At 37.8% G+C, this 21,602-nt stretch overlaps 2 protein-coding genes across 4 annotated transcripts; one reads left to right on the top strand and one right to left on the bottom strand.

The window, feature by feature from the left end:
• Positions 1–437: 437 nt before the first annotated feature.
• Positions 438–7,108, bottom strand: LOC131320198 (palmitoyl-acyl carrier protein thioesterase, chloroplastic). The gene is made up of 7 exons (XM_058350817.1): positions 6,852–7,108; positions 5,193–5,696; positions 4,839–4,972; positions 2,982–3,095; positions 2,427–2,598; positions 2,248–2,316; positions 438–1,045 (listed from the first exon to the last, which is right to left on the bottom strand). The coding sequence occupies exons 2-7, from the start codon at positions 5,685–5,687 to the stop codon at positions 752–754; spliced, it is 1,278 nt and encodes a 425-aa protein (XP_058206800.1). The 5' UTR covers positions 5,688–5,696; positions 6,852–7,108; the 3' UTR covers positions 438–751.
• A 9,438-nt stretch (positions 7,109–16,546) lies between these two features.
• LOC131320197 (E3 ubiquitin-protein ligase At1g63170-like) lies at positions 16,547–21,012 on the top strand. 3 transcript variants are annotated; one of them, XM_058350815.1, is made up of 6 exons: positions 16,557–16,755; positions 17,048–17,165; positions 17,650–18,390; positions 19,108–19,233; positions 19,331–19,622; positions 20,535–21,012. In XM_058350815.1, the coding sequence occupies exons 3-6, from the start codon at positions 17,711–17,713 to the stop codon at positions 20,724–20,726; spliced, it is 1,290 nt and encodes a 429-aa protein (XP_058206798.1). In that variant the 5' UTR covers positions 16,557–16,755; positions 17,048–17,165; positions 17,650–17,710; the 3' UTR covers positions 20,727–21,012. The 3 variants fall into 3 exon arrangements, with proteins under 3 accessions (XP_058206797.1, XP_058206798.1, XP_058206799.1); XM_058350814.1 differs by lacking the exon at positions 17,048–17,165 and having other exon boundaries at positions 16,547–16,755; XM_058350816.1 differs by lacking the exon at positions 17,048–17,165 and having other exon boundaries at positions 17,583–18,390.
• The last annotated feature ends 590 nt before the right edge of the window (positions 21,013–21,602 follow it).

The raw sequence follows: 21,602 nt of genomic DNA, 5'->3' as shown, positions 1-21,602 counted from the left end.
AATTATATGAATTGTTTATCTCGTAGACCTCGTTAAAAATCATGTGTACAAAAAAAGTTCAACCAAACATGAACAAATCATTTAAAGTTCATAATTTAAGTTCCAAATTATATATTGTTTTGTCCGTTCCTTATTGATGTCTGATTGAATTTACTTTTTTTTCCGGAAATATAAATCCTCCATGAGATCAACAAGACGAACTGTTTAGATCATTATTATTGCAGGCTTAAGTGGGCTGCATGGTCTGTTGCAACATTTGGAAGTTGGCTTAGCAGCTCTGGTTTCACCTCCCACTCAAATCAGGAAGTCAGTCTACACAGACAAAAGTTGTAAATGTTGATAAAACTGTAACTGTCCTCCAAACAAGACTTTGCAATCACAAGTAGACCAACTACAGCAACACCACTGTCCACATGTTCCACCGACACACTTCCAAGTATAAATAAATAATAAAGAATAGCCATCAAAAATAGATAAACTGCATGAGTTCACTATCCGAGAAGACAATCAAGCTTTTAACTTCAGACACAGCTCAGAGAGACAGAGAGAGAGAGTACACCGGGGTCTACTTACAATCGGGCTTACAAATTTCCTCTATTCTCCAAATAAGAATACAGATCAGAAAGAATATATTGCGGAACAAAAAACCACATCAATCCGGGAACTCAAGTAGGATTTTATACAGGCATTTGCGACGAATAGCATGAGACAGACAACATAATCCACTCCATCAATGAATTACTTCAGACAATTAAACGCTTTCTGCCGGAAGCTGACTAAGGCTTTCTGCCGGAAGCTGACTAAGGCTCCCAAGGCTTCCGGCATGCTTGGGCCGCCATTCGGTTCTTCCCTTCACAATCTCAGCCCCACCCTCGAGTCGAAGCAAATGCCGGCACTCCATATAGCCGGAATCTGCCAATCCAGTAACACCACCACCTGATGCAGCAGTGAGGGACTGCAGCACGCTGTCCCTCCCACACTCCCTCCTGTACTCCAGAGTCATCCCACAAAGCTCATGACTCTCCACGATTGGCTGTGGTGCACTCTGCAAATGCCAGCATCTTGTTCTAATGAGACCGCACGAAAATTCAGAACTAAGGTTAAGTTTGGATCTCCGATTTATTTTTTCTGTTTCAGTTGGATAATTCCAATGAGAAGAAAACGTGTTTATTACTAAAAACAATCTTTTCTTAAATAGTAATCAATAAAAACAATGGGCTGGTAATTTTGCACCCCTTTCTTGTTTCTTCTTGACAAATCTCAGATTAAAATATACCATAATCAGCAAGTGAATTCTGGAAAGGTTAGAAGAAGAATAAGACTCTTGTCAATACTTAGCAATCTATATAATAAAAAACAAGGGTGTGGGCCCCATACAAACACAAGTTGTTGGAAGGGTTGAGATTCATTTGATCCAATGATTGATGTGCGCTCTCCAACTCTCTTAAGAAAGCACCCACACTCTTCAAATATATTACAAAAAAGCCATCAATTTGAGTCACTATCAAAATTCAAAGGGTAATTCCAATTCTAATCGGGGTGGGTAGTGCCATAAGCACGGGCAAACACTAGTAATATTATATAACAAGCATAAACGGGAATCAAACAACAATTGGCACCAACTTAATATTCAGACGTTAGTTCCAAGGAAAGAGGTTAAAAGCAAACTAGCAAGCACCACTCCAGCAACGATTGATATTATAACAACCAGAATGGTTTCTCATCCTACAGAGACCAGAACTGAACATTGAAGATATACCTTAACTGGTACTCCCTCCGTCTCACTTTGAATGTCCCCTACGGGAAACCGTGGATTTGAAAATGCACGGATTCCGTATGAGACATTTAAAGTGGGACGGAGGGAGTATTATTGATTATTCACGATTTTACGTTGTTGTGTCAATGCCACATTTAGCTTAAAACCTCCAAAAACATTGAAAACAAGGCTAGGATACGCACAGAAATAACATAAACGGCTAACAGACCTTGACATGTGCCACCCACCATTATTGTTACATTTGGTAATTTCTATAGCTTTTCTATCAAGTGAGCTTGTTTTTAAGTTTTTACAAAACAACAACCTACATAGCAATGACTCAAAGATGACCATCAATTCTTTGGTTTGTGTAGTCTCTTCAATGAACTTATATTGGAGGGGAATGGAATCACATTGAGCATAGCATTCTGGTAGGCCTTAAAAAGCGAATCAAGTACATAAAGCATCAAAAGAAAGAATATGAGATTTACCTCAAGAATCCAGCCAATGTATTTCACATTGTTAACATGCTGGTTGACATCTAAATCACTCCATTTTGGCTGGTCAATTCAAAAATAACAGTTACAAACAAATCAATATCTGAGCAATAGAACACTTGTGGTACTTACAAAAGAAAATACCCTTCATAATCACACAGCCTGGTACTTACAGTTAAACCAGAACGGACATAATCTGCTGTGTGTTCATCGAGTTTTGGTAATTTTCTGCTGTCATCATCCAAAACAGGAGGTGAATCAACAAAATAAGGACCTATCTCCTGTCGAACTTCATCTGGAATTTTTGATAACCTCCGTGTCTTTTTATTCATCATAACCCAGACACTGCCACATGTCCAACCAAAAGACACCGCAGAAGTCAGTTTTAGTACAAATAAGTAGTTAGCATCGATCTTCATTGTAAGTTGCTCTACACATACTCAATGTCAGTGGGCAGGGGCTACCATTTTCCTGTTAGTATTAATCTTACCCTGGTTCAAAATAGTGCATGACTGACAAATTCAACCACATCTTGTAATATTTTTTCTCAGATATAACAAAAAAATATGCCACCCTTTTCTAATACAGTAAACATGCTTATACTAGTTTGTGGAAAGATATTGGGCTCCACTTAACTTTCAAAAAAGTATTTTTGAATATACCAATAACTTCTGAGTTATGACATAATGTAATGTAAATGTCGTGAAACTGATTGTATAAGTTCCTACCTGGAAGCTCTTGTCAGAATATCCCCTGTTTTAAAGTCACGGACAAGCCAATCACGCCGCATACCATTCTTTCCAGATGCATCAACCCAAGTGTCTACTTGTACAACATCACCCCTGAAAGAATAAACAGTTAAACTTAGAAACCTCTCTAACCAATTTTGAATGTCATGAGCTTTCAGTAGTAGTAACTCAATAACTTCACATCATGTCCAAATCATAGATACATGCCCTCATCAGCTACAAAATGGTAGTAAAATACTCATACTGAATATGATTGAAAAGAAAAGACTACACAGAAGTAAATGTGATTGTCATCAATGGAGTACCAAAGAGTTGCAGAAGTTAGATGTACCAAGGGTTGCGACATAAGTAAAATCACTCAGACCAACTCATTCCCATTCAAAAATCAAGATTTCATTAGAATCCTTAAAAACAGTTGCAGCATCGCAGGAAAGGAAACAAGGTTGATTATTAAATAAAAAGAGGAATCTTTCATCTCAAGCCTTCAGTCACTAACAGCAAAAATGCTGAAGTGGAGAGTGCCACGCTATTCCAAGCATAAAGAGGCATACCTCATTCGGCCCTTCGTCTTCCCACGCAACAGAAGTGCAGGTGTTTATTGGTCAGTATGAAAACAAAAGCAAAAGATATTTGAGCAAGCCAATCGGGAATGTCATATCTAGAAGTCCATAGACAGGTAAACTGTAAACAAGTGGCTCTTACATGAACCACATCCTACATAACCACCAACATTATTTCTATCCTCAACTTCCACAGCACACAGTCCATTCCGTACAACTGACGGTAACAGCAGTCAGCGAACATATTTGATGGCTGATGCATTTTGTTCCCAAAAGCTACCTAATTACTCCTGTCTTTGAGACCTATGATGACAACTTCTAGTCTAAGATCTGGTGCTGTCTTTGAGACCTATGTAGGATGTGCTGTGATGACAACTTCGTCTTCCCACCCAACAGAAGTGCAGGTGTTTATTGGTCGGTATGAAAACAAAAGCAAAAGATCTTTGAGCAAGCCAATTGGGAATGTCATATCTGGAAGTCCATAGACAGGTAAACTGTAAACAAGTGGTTCTTACATGAACCACATCTTACATAATCACCAACATTATTTCCATCCTCAACTTCCACGGCACACAGTCCATTCCGTACAACTGACTGTAACAGCAGTCAGTGAACATATTTGATGGCTGATGCATTTTGTTCCTAAAAGCTACCTAATTACTCCTGTCTTTGAGACCTATAATGACAACTTCAAGTCTAAGATCTGGTGCTAGCAGATTTCTTAAAGAAGTATCTGAAAAGAAAACTAACTTCGGAGTTACAGAATAGACCAAACCTCCGCTAGTCCACCCCCTTCTACATACTCCACCCAAATTTAGGTTCATGTTAGGCATCAAGAAATACAATGCATGTTTGGCCCTTAGGCCTTGATTGCTGACATAATAAGTACGTGCCAAACACATGGCCAACTGATCAAAACAAATAAGACTCCAAAAGCTTCTAATTGTAACAGCAAAAGGAAAAAAAGAAGAAGAAGAAGAAGAAGAAGAAGAAGAAGAAAAGCTTGTAATAGTCCAATCAAGTAAGCTTCACATTAACAACAAAAGTGACTTCACATAAAGTTATCCTGCAAGTATGTCCAAGCTAATGATTCTGTTGCGCCTGCAGCTATATGACAAAAGTAGTAGTGAACAATGTCATAGAATTTAACAAAGCCAGTGGCAGCCGAACACGAAATCAAGTTCCTAGGGTCGATTGAAGCACTACAACAACAAAGGCATGATTATAGTTGAGGTAGCAAGAAGGCAAAACCACAACACACATGAAGCTGACTCACCAGGTAGGATAGCGATCTACCAAAACCTGCATCTTGGTCACCACCCAAATGAGGTTCTTTTTGCACATCTCTGGCGTTGAACCAAACCCATCACCTAGAAGACCTGCAGTCTTCACGTGGTTAAGGGCTGTTTCCTGCGAAAACAGCTAAAGTTAGGGAGAAGTGAACAATTTAAACATGTCAACCAAAAAGTGGCACGAATGTACATACAGTGCATAACTTATAAAATATTCTAGTTTCTGCTTTTCTTTTCTTTTTTTGGGTCAAACGGAAATTCAGTTTCTGCCTTTCTAGCCTGCATGAGTAAGACAAATTTAGATATACAGCATAACGGATACAACGATTTACCCGTACCTGCAAATGATTCATTAATGTCTCTATAGATGCAGTCCGATCAGCCCCTATTTCATAGGATCTGATAGAGAAGTTTTGACGGAAAACAAGACCATCCTGAACAATTTTTCCCAAACCAAATGGGTCCACAAGCATGTCAGGGCGCCTCGGCTTCCAATCAAGCATCATCCATTGCTTCTCCGCAGCCAAAAACATCGTCGTGATAGCAGCAAGAAGCATACTCCAATCCGGCAATGTGTTGATAAAAGTCCTTGGGGCATGCGATGGTGTCTCAGTTTCACCCCTTAGGCCTTCCATAATACCAACTTTGGTTCCGTTAACCTTGGAAGGCGCCTGTGCACTGGCCTTCACCTTCAAACGCCCATTAGAACCAGACTTGGACTTAATCCCAAGTGCGTCTACCGTTGTTGGCGCTGCTCCAAGCTTGTTGGATGCATTCGCACCAGATTCAGAAGCAACCGGAAAGAATGCAGATCCGGCAATGGTAGCAACCATGATGAAAAACTATAACAAAGCCACTCAACAAGTATAAGAGGCTGAAGAAGGCAGATGTTATCTCATACAAATTGAGACGTGCAATCGAAAAGCACAAATTGTGGTCTATTCACCAAAATGCACTACACACCGACATGCTCTTCAGCATAGCATGCTAATTACCATTTACCAGATCAGTGGATGTTTATTGCGGATTAGAGATAACAGTAAAAACTGATTCTGTCAAAAGGGGAACAAAAAACCCCATCAAAATCAAGCTTCTAGAGGAGTACTAATCTTTTCAGCTTATTCAAGTTATTTTGCCTCAAAGGCGGCAAACAAACTGGCGCATACTCCAAAAGGACAACAGGCAAAAGTTGGCCTTACAAGCTGCAGCAAACGCCCAATTGGAAAGCTAGAAACTTAAAAATCAAGCAACAGAACAACTATTGCACATGCAGCGTATATACGTCCATTTCCTTCAAGCAATTAGGTTATCAACAAAAGCCCCCCCAAAATATTGCTTCCTTTCACCAACTAAAACTTTTAGAGCCAAATCTAATTGTTCTTCAAAAGGAAAACTGCAACAAAAAAAAGGGTTGTCTCTCGCTTCGTAAAAGTAATACCAGCTTGATTGGTGAGAAAATTTAGTATTCTAGTAACTAAATGAATAACTTCTGAAAAATCCCTTTTCAACCAGCCTAACACAATTATATAACAAAAAGGTATCTTTTTCCGTTTTGTTTGTTTTTTTCAGCAAAAGAAATGGTCGCCAGAAATCTATTAAAAACGCCTAAAGTCGAGAACTTGACAAATATAGATAACAATTGGACCACTTTAATTGCCAAAAATATAAACGAGCCTGGAAATCAGGTAAATGACACCAACAAAAAGGAAGGACAAACGAGCACATCTTCGGTGTCCCTTTATCTTGAGATTGTACAGAAAATAGAAACAAAGAACGAAAAAAATGAGAAATGCATCTCTCATCTACAAAATTACGACATGCAACAGATTCAGAAATAGATCTGAACACAATCGCACAATAAACTGATCCCCATTATGCCCCTCCCTTACAGAACAATCACACGAAATCCAACCCACAAGAGAAAAACACAAACTTTCGAACCATATAACTCAGATCACGCCAAAATAAGTACAAATTAAAGCAAAATTACTCCGTACCTTTCCAAGCTCAGAAGATTCCAGAGAGGATCAGTAAAAATGTATGCGAATCAGAGGGCCGACATTTTCTGATCGGCAAACCCTGCTTTCTCTCTCTTAACTGCTAGGGTTTGCGATCGTTTCCCTCTGCAATTTTGGCCTTTTTTGGGCTTCCCAGTTTCCGAGTTTCGTGCAAGTTTCCAAAGCTGAAAATTTTGGAGAGAGAGAGAGAGAGAGAGAGTGAATTTTGGGGACAGCGGGTTTTGAGCGGTAGTGATTTGTCGTCCAGCGTGGCTTTTTATACTAATTAACACCTGACCTAAACGAGTAATTATTGAGTTCGGTCTTCTTGCTGACCTTATCCTAGTTAGTGGGACAATTCTAAATTACTGTGGAAGGTATTTACGTTAGTGATTAATGATTAACTTATATAAAATAATTTTTTGGTTTTGTTTTTATTTAATTTTTTTATTTTCTAGTTTTACGTCAAATTTTTATATGATATGAATGAGTAAAAATGAGACGATTCGAAAAAGTAAAATATTTAACTTTTACACAAGTAATTTGAAAAATATATAAAGAAAAACTCAAAAAGTCAGTTTTTGGACTTTTTCTTGAATACTCCTATTTTCCAAAATATGGAGTACTTGTTTAAAAGTCAAAATTTTTTACTTTTCTAATTCCTCAAAATTAACAAACGCAAAAAAAAATTAAATGAGGACAAAACCAAAAAAATGTGGTTCATAAGTGTGAATGGGGCAATTTGGATATCAACACATATTTTACGGATATTAATCCACTTTCACAAATATTAATATAATTTTTTCGAATATCAATGCATCTTTTACGTATTATTCTTCGTTCTTACGACGGATGTTAACATTTTCCTATTGAGTGATACTGGGGCACCGCCGCGTGGTGTCTTAACATCTTTTTTCACCACAAATTCATGTTGGCTTCATACAATAAGTCTCGGGGCCCACATGAATTTGGGATGAAAAAGTGCGCTGGCCTAGCCACGTGGCAGTGCCTGAGGACCATCCAATAAGTTTTCCGCTTAAATGTTGGGAAATTCTTTCGGCACCCCTTATTTTCTCGAGCAAAAGTTAGGTACCCAAACAACTTACTTAGAAAATATCCCGAAAAGGAAAATCAATGGTCCAAATTCACTCAAAAGATGATCTGAACCCTTGCTTTTTCTCTTCGGAATACTTTATGGATAAATTTTTTGGGTACCTAGCATTTATGTATTTTCACACCTAGGGTCATGTTTTTACTATCTATACACCATTAATTTTTACTATCTACACTAATTATTATTTATGATTTTACTATGTATGTTATTTTGAGTAGCCCACAATTAATCCAGCTTCTCCAGCTAATCCTACTCAACCACATCCACCAGGCCACCACCCAACCCTATCATCGCCGATAACTTATGACGGATATTAACATTTTCCTATTGAGTGATACTGGGGCACCGCCGCGTGGTGTCTTAACATCTTTTTTCACTACAAATTCATGTTGGCTTCATACAATAAGTCTCGGGGCCCACATGAATTTGGGATGAAAAAGTGCGCTGGCCTAGCCACGTGGCAGTGCCTGAGGACCATCCAATAAGTTTTCCGCTTAAATGTTGGGAAATGCTTTCGGCACCCCTTATTTTCTTGAGCAAAAGTTAGGTACCCAAACAACTTACTTAGAAAATATTCCGAAAAGGGAAATCAATGGTCCAGATTCACTCAAAAGATGATCTGAACCCTTGCTTTTTCTTTTCGGAATACTTTATGGATAAGTTTTTTGGGTACCTAGCATTAATGTATTTTCACACCTAGGATCATGTTTTTACTATCTATACACCATTAATTTTTACTATCTACACTAATTATTATTTATGATTTTACTATGTATGTTATTTTGAGTAGCCCACAATTAATCCAGCTTCTCCAGCTAATCCTACTCAACCACATCCACCAGGCCACCACCCAACCCTATCATCGCCGATAACCCACCGTCGGCCATCACCTCACCCTTCACCTCCCTGTCTCGATATATTTCCAGCTATCGAAAAATCAAAAATTTTATCTTAACAACTAAAGGAAAGAACATGAATCCGTATCAACGTTTCAAAATTGAACCGAAATCCCGTATCCCACCAAGTTAAATCTTTAGTGGCACGGAAATTAAAACAGTTGTACGAATGGATTCATTGTTTTATTGGTTGACAAAATCCCCTACGATTGGTGAATTTCGATCTTTTTCTGACCGAACAAAATCAAGTTATTAAGAGTTGATGACTGAACGGGACTTTATCGTCCAATAAGAAACAAACTGATTGCATTCGACGATTGCCTTACGAACGTTTAAATTTTTTCAGCATTTAACGTTTGCAAACATGAATATGTTCAAAAAATGTCGATTGAACGGAATTTCGTCCGCTCAATTCTCTCAAAAAAAATAAAAAAACACGCGTTCTTATTTCCTCTAAATTCATTATTAAGATGATGTTATTCCGCTTGAAAGTTTGGAGAAAAAATGATTAAATACCTTGAGAGATAGAATGAAATTTTAAGTTCGGATCCCCTGTCCGACCCGCATGTCCCATCCCTCTCGGCCGTTGATCTCGCAAATCAACGGTTGAGATGGGCCGAACACTTTTTTCTCAAAACGACGTCAGTTTGGAGCAAAACATGCTCGGCTCATCTCAGCTGTTGATTTGCGAGTTCAACGGCCAAGAGGGATGGAACAGACGAGTCGGACAAGGGATCTCAGTTGTGAATTTTTTCAGACCTTACGTACACGACCCTCAGGCCTCAAGAAGACTATAAGAGAAGTAGCTCAGAATGGCACCGACCACAAGAATTTTCTGGTAAGGTTGAGAGAAGTGTGTGAAAGCCGAAGAACGAGACAAACAAACCTGAGGAGTACTGGGTCGATCATGTTCGTTTTGGTTCTCTAGACCTTTTCTTTTTTTCCTCTGCGCACAGTCATTAATAAATTATCTCTCCGACTATTAGTGTCATTTCTCTATCTATCTATCTCCGCTCATTACCCTAAAAAACTTCCTCAAAACCCAAAACGAACATGGCCGTCTCAAATTTCCAGTATTTCCCTTTCATATGCCCACATTTGTTTCTATTTCTATATTTTGGAAGTACTAATTGCTAACAAAAATGGTTGAAGGAAATATTCTGGTCGATCAATTGGGCAATAAAATCCCTACGATTGGTGAATTTCGATCCTTTCTGACCAAACGAAATCAAATTATTAAGAGTTGATGACTGAACGGGATTTTATCGACCAATAAGAGAAACTGATTGCATTCGACGATTGCCTTACGGACGGTTTAAATTTTTTCAGCATTTAAGGTCCGCAAACATGAATATGTTCAAAATTCTAGATTGAACTGAATTTCGTCCACTCAATTCACAAACTTTGAATTTGATTTTAACATATTGTTGGGGTTGATGCTGGACACGACTTTTTTTAAATTTTCTGACCTTACACGACCATCTCTCCATTTATTACTCACATTTCTCTATCTATCTCTCTCCATTTATTACCCTAAAAGATTTCCTCAAAACCCAAAACGATCATCAAATTTCCAATATTTCCATCTCACTGTCCCTATTTACCTAAAATCCCTTTCATATATATGCCCACATTTGTTTTCTATTTCTATTTTGGAAGCAATAATTGCTAACAAAAATGGTTGAATGAAATATTCTGGTCAATTGGGCAATAATATTGCGATGATACTGGTGGGGATTTTGGAGTATTCTCTTTCTTCTCAGACCGACCACCTTTGAACGTGTACAAAAAAACCTTACAATGAAATTAGTCCGTGAATTAAAACAATTAATCATCGGTAATTAAGTCACAGATACTAAAATTTAAAGTAGGAAAATGATTTCTACACTACTTCCCTTTTAGCTATTCACACTCCTTGTTTTGTTTTTGTCCACATGAATTTACAATATTATCATTGAATGTGTGAAGAAGTGTATTGAAAAAAAGACAAAATAGTAAATTTAAATAGATAAAGACAAAAGAAGAAGTGTGGATGACTAAAAGGGGAGTGTAGAAATCAATTCCCTTAAAATATCTACAACAATTATTCTACATCCCAGATATACGTTGGGTCATTAAAAAAAAGTACGATTAAGTATGCAACAATATTGTTTGAAATTAAATAATTGATTGGTAGTTCAAAAGAAACATTGATAAAAGGGTTCAAAGTCATCAAAAAAAATTACGCCGTGAACATGTTAATCGAAACGAAGTCAAGTTGAGCGCAATTTCAGTATCTTAGAATTACCACGCGAGGTGGATCCGGTGTGGACAAATGTAACGAGATAGAAGAGAGATCGATCTAGAGTACAAATCTTATTCTATTTCACAACAAAAGTGTAGAAAGAAATCATAAATTAATTGATCGGTAGTTCAAAAGACATTGATAAAAGGGTTAAAAGTCATCAAAAAGTTACGCCGTGAACATGTAAATCGAAATGAAGCCCGTGAACATGTAAATCGAAATGAAGCCAAGTTAAGCGTAATTTCAATATCTTAAAATTACCATGCGACTGACGCGAGGTAGATCCGAAGTAGACAAAGATAACGGGATAGAAGAGAGTACAAATCTTCTTTTTTACGTACCTGAGAAAAGTGTAGAAAGAAACATAGGTTGCTTGCTTAAATTATGGGCCGGTTGTGTAGTCAATTATTAACCAGAAGCGACGGCGGATCTTTATGGTCAAACAATTGGATTATTATGAGGTTAGTTCAACCATTTACGATTTTCTATTTTAGTAATAATTATAAGTTGACCTTTTCATTGAAAACTAACCGTTTTCGGGGCCGGTTTAGTTGTCTTCCTCTATTGATTAACTTGGTTTGAGTTTCATCTACACTACGTTATATCCAACGACATTATTTAGCGTGTAAGCGTATGGATGTTTTCGTTCTAAAAAAAGGAAACAAAACAAACAAAACTAATGCTAAAAGATTGTCGTATAATATTGTTAAGCTTAGAATCTCTTGATTCTCGCATATTGCATTTGACTCTCATTGGGTCTATCCCTTGTTGCTTATTGTTTATTTCTTTTCTTATTCATCCAATATTCAATAAATTAAGTAAATAAACAATTGTAGTTTCCAAAGAGTGCAAGTTAAAATTTCAAGAACTCGATTTATGTTGCATTTTTTGTTCTTTACTCTTCAGGCCTATGGTTAGTAATAACTTGATATGTACAAGACATGAGCATCTTCAACACATGGCTTCAAACTTCTAATGGTAAGTTTTTGAAACCTGGCATACGGAGTAGGAGCGGTCAAGATAATTGGCATGCGGGTAAGAGCTGTCAAAGCTACGTCACCTTTGGCATGATTGGAGGTAGATGGGTTGGATTGTAAATTGATGCCAAAAGTTACTGTTAACTTGTTCACCTCGGCTTTGACATCTCCTGTTAGAAGCTTTATTTTGTTTTGTTTTCCCCCTCCCTATGTAATTTTTTATGGGGTTGTTTTGTATTGAGCTTGATATTTTTATTAAGGGCGCCACAGGATCAATGGAGAATCTTTATAATTCGTGGAACGTAATTCTCGTCCCCCATCAAATCATAAAAATACAATTAATTAGGGAAGATTTGATTTTTTTTTTTCAAAATAAAAAAAATAAACAATTCATTCCCATTGGTCCATCCCATCATCAAGTACAACATACATATCATGCATTAATTCAAACGGTTACGTAATAATCCATGTCATGTGATACGGATGGGGATACGCACTTGACAACTGAAACACAACCAACTTAATCCTTCTTCTTTTATGACCGGAAGCTCGGGCCAGCTCGCGCGTACATGCACGTCGATGAATTCGAGGCACCGAGGTTAACGATCGGGACCTGGCCTCCATCGGCTCATAGAGGATGAGCACTTAGTACTTTCACATCTCCGCTTGGCCGAACCCCTTGGAAGTACACATGCAACCAACTTAATTGGCTTCTCATTCAATCTCTTTCATATCCATTTCCGAATTCCACCACAAAAAAAACAAGTCTTATGAACATAAATTAAGCGTTTAATGTGGGTAGTTTACAGTTAGCTGACCAACAAAAAACATTATATATGCATTCCTCTCTGCTTTATTATTATGATCATGATACATGCATTAGTATGTATGTAGGGTTTTGGTGACCAAAGTGGTCCATTCTGCCTTGTTTTTTTCTTCATTTTTAGCTATATATATATCCTGCAAACATAGCACATTTTGAGCCAGAGAAGCACCTTTCAATAACGGTGACTGGTAATGGTGGAGCTTTTAATTGCTATGGATCTGTAGCCAAAATTAGTTCATTTAATTAAATTGCTTAAAATCTAAATAAAATAATGTAGTACAAAGTCGAATTGAATTCGTTGCCTACTATCATAAGGTTTTTGCTTTTCATTTCATTACATTTGTACATTGAATTGATTATTTAGGCTATTTCAATGTCACGTGCTTATTTTTTATTTACCAAAGAAATTGAAAAATAAGAATGTAAAATAACCAGTTTTTTTATCAAATCGAAGCAAAATTATTAAGATTATAAGTAACTATACACAAATAATTATCAATAATATTTAAAATCAAGTATATATAAAATAAAAATTTTAAAACTCGGAAACTCGGGGAGCCGGGCCCCTACATACCTCCGCCCTGATCAAGACAACCCTTATTGGCGAGAGCTAGGCTGACTAACAACCCTTTCAATACTGGTGGCTGACTGGCTGGTAGTGGTGGAGCTTTTAATTGCTATATATGGATCTGTAGCCAAAATTAGCTCAATAAAATTGTTTCAAATCTAATAAAGTCGAATCGAGTTCGTCGCCTGCTAGTTACGATAAATCTGCAATCTCAATTTTTGCCCGAAAGCTCAGTTGTTACGTAACTTACGTTGTGGGCATGAGTACTCAAATCAGACAACCCTAATAGGCGAGAGCTAGGCCGGCTGTAAAATGTACCATAACATAAGAATCAGAGTCGGGCACGTTGAAAATTTAAAGAGGTGGATCAATGCATCAAGCCTATTATATTTTAAAAGATAGGAGTATAATACTCCATTGTGGAAAGAAATTGAGAACGGAAAATTGTGTGGATTTTATTATTATGCCTTGAGAATAGATTATTTTAGATCTCATATTGTAGATCTGAATTTCCACATTTCTTTTTTTAACAGCGAAGAAAGTTTCTTTAACCAGAGGTTAAAAGGATAGAAAGTACAAAGCATCGTAAAGAACGAAATGCATTCCAATCGACACCCAACTCGCCCGCTAATCCTATGCTGCTAAGTGGTAACTACCCTGCGAGCCATTCCAGAAACAAAACACTCTGTAACAACACGCAAAAAATGACAACCAAAAAGCCCATCAAAAGCAGCCCACCCTCCATATCCCAACCAGCGCCGCCCGACAATCTTCGCGCCAACAAATAACTGTTTAATGTGAGCAATTTGAAATTCCTCATTGTGAAAATGCATCATAACTATCCGAAGGAAATAAATCTTTTCTACCTTTAATCTCATCTCTTTTGTCTTTTCTGCTAGCTAGTTTTGCAACTCATGCACAGCTAAACCTCTCATAATTTATTGGAGGAAATTAAATGGGGTATTAAATTCTTCATTTGGAGAATATTAATCTAATTCAAACGGATCTACAAAATATTTGGACTCTATTTTCGGAGTTTGCCTAACTTGCCTATTATTGGGTAATTTAATGTGCACTCATGTTAGGCTTACCATCTATATAGTCGGTGGAATTAATGTTTGAACGTTAAAGGATAGTTATTGTACATTTTTGTAGTGGAGTAGGTACGGGACCATCACCATCTTGTACTACTACGGAGAGGCCGGTGAAACGTGATTTGAACATTTGAGTCTTAAATAGGCTTGGGACTTGTGGGTAATTAAACGCGAGATTGTTGAACAAGAAGCAGCGATGTCGACTTGGCCTCTCATGAACACTGCCATGCCCAAGACGGAAGTTGCACCACAAGTTTCGTTTTGATGAACCAAACCGTTAATTGTATGTGCTTTTTAAATAGAGAGATAAAACGAGACCATTCATATATTTTCCATAGGTGATGAAAACCACGTCTCCATGAGTACCTTATCCAACTTTTTTCACGGAGGATTTTTGCGCACTAGATCAATAAAATGAACAAATGAGATCCATTGAAATAACGTGAAGATATTAAAGTTAGGAAAACCGGAAAGCTAATTTTGTATTTGATGCATATTGTTTACAAGTTTTAATTGCACTAAATTAAAAAAAAATAGTTTGTGGATTTTGGTAAATGTAAGAAACTTAGGCTAGAAACTCCATAAATATAAACAAAAGGATAAAGGAACCCCCAGTGGAGGCCTGAGTTCGAGCCCCACGAGGGGCGGGTTTGAGGTTCTAGGTTATGGACAGTCTCTAAACTCCCCGTTGACTAACATACTAACACCCCGTTAATTCCCGCGGATGTATAGAATGTGAAAAAAAAAGGAACGAATTCCTAATTTGTAGTTTCATGGAAATTGAATGACTATATATATTGATATGGGCTTTCATTAGCTTGCTTTCTCGGACTCCGGCCCACTTAAAGACCATCTTGGGCTTGAGGTGCTTATTCATCCAGGGCTGGGCTTAGTAGTTTACCCCCTCTTTATGTAGCCCATCCCATGTAGGCCCAAGTTACAACTTATGAAAGTTTTTGTTTTTTTTTATCGGCTAAGGGGTTACATTGAAAACCATACTTTTTTTGGGCAATGACGGCTAAGGATATGTTTTAATAATTAATATCCGTCAATAACATTTTCAGCATTAATAATTGTTCTTAGTATGTCATTGGAAGGTATTAATTATCAAAACACGTCATGTGCCGTTTCCCTACTTTTTTTTTTGGCATTGACTCACCAAACTAGGTAAAAAGGCATTTTCCATATCTATGCTTTAACTTTGTCTTCTATTTTTTTTTTTAAATTTTTTGTTATGGTGCAATTTAAAGCAATAGGAAATTAATTTTGGAGCATACTTATTAAAACGTGGTGTGCAAAAATTATTTATTAAAAATACTCGCCTCAAGCGATAGGAAATTAATTTGTGATATGTACATTTTTTCAGAACCCCTCCAACCGTAGCATTTTCATTTTTCAAGACAGATTTATGTTTGGAATGTCTAAAATTAGCCTCCTTTTTATGTTTGGATTACTATTTAGCCCTACTTCTAAATAGTGTAAAAATTCCATAAACAAATTTGAAATTGACTTTTTACAGATATCCCAAACACGACAAAATTTTGGGTGCCGGATGGGTACCACGTCACCTGGCCGACGTGGTGCCTGAGCAACACATCGGGATCGTCCAAAAGTATACCAGACAGTTTAGATTAAAACACTTTCTCTCGTTTCATCCCAATACTCTCTCTTTTCTTTCTCTTTCTTTTTTCTTTCTCTAAATTCGAGCCGTTCAAAATCAAAATAGACAACCCATGCGACTGGCGGACACTACATGATACCGCTCTGCACTGAAAATCTTCTCAAACACGCAAACACAGCCTAATTTCTTGGATTTTCTTGCACTTTTACACCCGGTCGTAACTATTTTTGGAATCTAGTCCAGTCATTAACGCATGGGTCACGCATAAACGACCCATGCGTTTATTACAGGGCTAGATTCCAGAAATGACGGGTCACGCATAAACTATTTTATGGTCTCTCTCTCTCCTCTTCCTCTTTTGGATCTCTCTCTCTCTCTCTCTCTCTCTCTAAATGACGGGAACGATTCGGTCGAAGGAATTATCATTGGAATGACGTTATTTTTCACGAGGAAAAACCGAAAAGCACAGAAAAGTTACAAGATTCAATTACTCTAACCCTGCCATCTCTCGACGTTAATTACTGGTAAATTTTCAACCTTTCCCACCAATTCTTCTGTATCCATTTTTAATTTTTACACTTTATCAGATGTTTATGGAATTATTCAAGTTTCATATGAATTCGTCTCGTTCAATCTTAGTATTGTTCGAATCTATTGATTAATTGGAAACTGTCAATTTAGGGGTACGACAGATTACAATTATTCTGGAATTAGGGTTTTAGTTTCTTCGTTGAATCGAAATCGAAGTTAAACATTTTTATACTGATTTAGCTCAGTCAGGGATTATTTTATATCCTTTAATGATTTTGTTTCTAGGAATGACAAGATTGTCAAAACTTATTTACCCCCCACAAAAAAAAAGGGGCATAAGATGAATGTTCCTTCTTGGTCGGTATTGACATTGTTCTAGACTTGGGATTCAGTCAAAATTAAGGTATTGCTTCATGAGCTTTGTTGTTATCCCTTTTTAACTCTGTTATCCTATCTGTCGCTTCATGATTAAGCAATTCTTGCGAAGTTCTTATAGTATTTTAGTTAGGTCGTTCATTTTCGCTCATTGGTAGCTTCAAAATTTGGGAATATTCTGTAATTTCAGAATTTCAGCGTTCAATCTTTTTCAAGCTTAAATATGTGTTAACGTGCGGGTATTTTGTTGCATTTACTGTTCCATGCAATGATGTGAGTTTTTGAGGTTTCAGACTTTTCTAGGTCAATAAAATCGTGCATAAGAGCATTGAGTGTTCGACAAATTCGAAATTTGTCAATGTTTTAGCACTCCATTTTAGTTTGTTGAATATATTGCCTTTTCTATTAGCTGAACTAAGTAGAGCATCTGTTTCGCTGTTATTAGGTCAGCTTCATCTTAAAGAGATAAAGGTTAGCTACATTGTTGAGACTTATTGGTGGTTTTTATGCAGAGGGGACCATCTTGATATCTGTGAACATATGATTTTTCCCCCGTCAATGTTGGAGGAATAAATGGCTGTTTCCATGCAAGAACCAAGGCAAGAGAACACAACTGACAGCTACCCTTTGCTCATGGAGCCGCAGGAAAACAATGAAAATCAGGAACACTTAATCGACATAGAAAGGGGTAGTGATGCTTCCTCTTCAGGTTCATCTCAAAATGGTTCTCCTAGGGGATCAACTCTTTCCCATCGTGAAGATAGACCCTCAAGTAGCATTCCGATCCCCATAACTCAATTACCTTCATTGGCATCGAATAGCTCAAACTCCAGAAGCTCTCCAACCACAAGAAGAGGGGAAGGGTCTGGCCGTCGTCATTGGAGTCCTTTTAATACCGTCTTATGGCTATCCATTGAGCTAGTGTTCACTCTAGGTCAAATAATAGCTGCCATCGTTGTTTTGGCCATCTCAGGACACGAGAACCCACAAACTCCACTGTTTGCTTGGATTGTGGGTTATGCAGTTGGGTGTGCAGCAAGCCTGCCTATCATTTATTGGCGTTATCTTCACTGCAATCAGGGTGCAGAACAAGGGTCAGCTCGATTACGTCAGGGTTCTTCCCAAGGCAATACCACACCAGAACCTAACTCTTACATAACTATCTCATTAGCTCGGAATGCAGAAGAGGAAGCTGGTCAGAACACATCTTCAGGAATTTGGAATGGTCAAAGAGGGGGAGCTCCAAATGCTAGGTAAAACTTTTGCCTTCACTTTGCTCACAAAACTTAAGTATTCCAATTTGGTACAAAAAATTCAAAAAAGAGGTACAAACAGAGACGAAACTCTATACTTGGTTACAAGTTTTTTGTTTGGAACATGTATTTTATTTAATTCTATTTTTCACACGTGGCTTGTGGTGTTCTGTCCATTGCAAATTTGCAATTAGCAAATAATGCCTCTATCTGAGAAATGATGTTTCCTTGCACTATTACTAATATGTTGTTCTGACGGTTAACGGAAAACTAAAATACTGGTAGTGGGCAACATTATGTGGTTCTCAGCTGCTTCCTTCACTTTTATCCAATATTTCTTCTTGTGCAACATTGGGTTCATTCTGTGGTTTGTGTGTGAGTCTGAATCAACAAAAAAATGCATTAACTCAGCTTGAAAAATCTCATATGGACCTTGGATGGAAATGAGAACCTTAACCTCTTATCTCAAGTTGAACCTCGTACAAATGTAGACAGACTAAAACAAAACTAACCCACCCTCCTCCCTCTTTCAAACCCCAAAACACCCACCCACAAACCAAACGCTGCTGGCTGACATTCTGATATGACCTCATGTGACGTAGAAATTCTTGTTTTTACATAGGCTTTGAACAATTGTATGTTTAAGAGTGGTTACAGCTATGACAATTAGATGTGTTAACTAAATGGCTTACCCAATCAAATGATTTCTCTGATCAGGCTCAGTGTGGTGATGGACCAATCAAAGATGGCTCTGGATTGCTTCTTTGCAGTATGGTTTGTAGTTGGCAATGTGTGGATCTTTGGAGGGCATTCATCTTCTTCTGATGCCCCCAATTTATACCGGTACCTATTGATGACCTGTAAAAACATTTTTCTTTTGGTCTCACCCTATTTTTATATCTGCCATGCTCACCTTTTTTTTTTGTCTTCCCCTTTGCAGGTTATGTATTGTGTTTCTTACATTTAGCTGCATCGGGTATGCTATGCCCTTCATTTTATGCTCGATGATTTGCTGCTGTTTGCCTTGCATCATTTCAATTCTTGGTGTCCGTGACGATGTGAATGGAATGAGAGGAGCTACTGAAGAAATTATTAATGCTCTGCCAACGCACAAATTCAAGTCGAAGGAAAAAGAAAGTCACAGCAGCAGAGACAGTAATTCAGGAGTTGAGGAAGGTGGATTTTTGGCAGCAGGAACAGAAAAAGAGCGTGTTATCTCAGGGGAAGATGCTGTAAGTTCTAGAATTCATATTCATGAGATTTATATTGTTTGATTGTTAATATTCATGTTGTATTGATTCAGTGTGCTGAACAGACTGTGGGGAAACTTAATGATGCAAAAAACAATGCCCTTTCATTTTTAAGGTTGCACCCTCCTTTTCATGATAATTCCACATCATGAAAAGTATAGGTTCATCAACCATCCGTTCCTGTATAAACATCTATGGCCTATGGTTGAGTCTCCAACCAATGAACCGATACCTAGTCACCTTGCTGCGAGTTGTTCGTGAGCTTACTCAAACCGAACAACGCGAAGCTTTGGCTTAAACATGCGTGCGTCTTTTACAATATGAACCAAGCCTTAAATGCTAGGGACACCCCAATGACTGGGAATACATTCGCACCAAAGTTTCTGCACAATTCAAGTTACCTAAAAAAGAAAGGATATGCGGTTATATTCCAGTTTATAAGTCTCTCCCTTATGAGCTTGATCATGACTGCCTGTTCCTTTTTATGTATGTACAATATTATAAGGTGCCTCCAAGGCTCCAAATTAGGTCATGTGAGTTACGCCCCACTCCCCTTTGCATTAGTCATCCCTAGTACATTTTTGGGTGAGGTAGTGGAACTGGTTGAGGCTTCTTTTCTTTCCTGTCCCTTTTTATGCATGTACTATGTTTTAAGGTGCCTCTAAGGTTCCAACTTAGGTCATGTGAGTTACGTCCCACTCCCCTTTGCATTTAGTCATCAGACTCATCACTAGTTCATTTTCGGGTGAGGTAGTGGAACTGGTTGGGGCTTCTTTTCTTTCCTGCAGCAAATAAGCAACCACCATTACTAGTTTTTCATTTATATTGTGACTGTTGTCCTCTCTTTTTCGCTTTCCATCTTTTAATCCATATTGAGTTCTTCAAAACTTTCAGGTGTGTTGCATTTGTTTAGCAAGATATGCAGATAATGATGAGTTGAGGGAGTTGCCTTGCTCACATTTCTTCCACACAGAGTGCGTAGATAAATGGCTGAAGATCAATGCTTCTTGTCCCCTCTGTAAATTTGAGATTGTTGACACCAACGAGAATTCACCTCCTCCAGCAGACTCCACTCAGCAAGTGTGAAGGTGCCAAAGGATTTGAATTACATGGTACACGAATGTGGTCAGTTTGTGGGATTGACTTGCTCTTTTAATGGAAACCGTTCATTCTCTTCAGCTGATTCTTCCGAATCTTTCCCCTTTTCTGGCCATTGAATCCAGGTTGTACAGTTGAGAGTCAAACCAAGAATCTTTCTCGAGAGTGTATAATGGAATGTCATATTTAAGAGATCCGGATCGATTTCAAGATATAAGGCTGTAAATAGATACTGGAAAATGTTATCTTGAATGGATGCATGATTGAACTGGAATTTGATTTTTGCTAGTCCTTCAAACTTGTTTGTCCTGCATTGTAATCTTCTCAGTTTAATATGGATTGTTGGTGCCACTGGTGTCGGTGGCCCAGTTGATGAGCAAAGAGAAGCTCAGAAAATGGCCCTGAAAGCGGGGTCTCTGATGCTGTTGAATTTTCTTTTCCTTTATCTTTTTGGTTTATTTACTTCTCATTTTTGTCTCGTTATTCTGGTGGGGTCAATGTGAAGGGCCAAAAACTAAAGCACAACTTAGGCTAATGCTGTCAAGTAGCAAACACGACGTGGCATGTCAACGGGTAACGCGAGGCATGCGAGCCAACATGCCATCGGCCAAGACAGTGTGTGCATGGAAATAACTAACTGATGAAAGATAAATAAGAGAACTAACTTGTAGAAACGACATGTTGGCCAAGACAGTGTGTGCATGGAAATAACTAACTGATGAAAGATAAATAAGAGAACTAACTTGTAGAAACGACGGTGAACTAATGGACGCAATTTATGTTTTAAAGTTGTGCCCAATCGGACATTGTTATTTACCCATAGAAAGCTATCGCTTCCCAAGGTTTCTAGAGTCGTGAATATAA

This window comes from Rhododendron vialii, chromosome 3a, assembly GCF_030253575.1.
Source record: "Rhododendron vialii isolate Sample 1 chromosome 3a, ASM3025357v1".
Classification (NCBI taxonomy): domain Eukaryota; kingdom Viridiplantae; phylum Streptophyta; class Magnoliopsida; order Ericales; family Ericaceae; genus Rhododendron; species Rhododendron vialii.
This window is presented reverse-complemented; position numbering and strand designations above follow the sequence as displayed.

What these genes read in the sequence shown, in the direction of transcription:
- LOC131320198 (XM_058350817.1), bottom strand. Translation starts at nt 5,687, where the DNA reads ATGGTTGCTACCATTGCCGGATCTGCATTCTTTCCGGTTGCTTCTGAA. An exon ending in CATTAATGAATCATTTGCAG is followed by an intron (nt 4,973 to 5,192) that starts GTACGGGTAAAT and finishes CTGTTTTCGCAG; the next exon opens with GAAACAGCCCTTAACCACGT. An exon ending in ATGTCCGTTCTGGTTTAACT is followed by an intron (nt 2,317 to 2,426) that starts GTAAGTACCAGG and finishes TGAATTGACCAG; the next exon opens with CCAAAATGGAGTGATTTAGA.
- LOC131320197 (XM_058350814.1), top strand. Translation starts at nt 17,711, where the DNA reads ATGGCTGTTTCCATGCAAGAACCAAGGCAAGAGAACACAACTGACAGC. An exon ending in GGGGGAGCTCCAAATGCTAG is followed by an intron (nt 18,391 to 19,107) that starts GTAAAACTTTTG and finishes TTCTCTGATCAG; the next exon opens with GCTCAGTGTGGTGATGGACC. An exon ending in TTATCTCAGGGGAAGATGCT is followed by an intron (nt 19,623 to 20,534) that starts GTAAGTTCTAGA and finishes CAAAACTTTCAG; the next exon opens with GTGTGTTGCATTTGTTTAGC.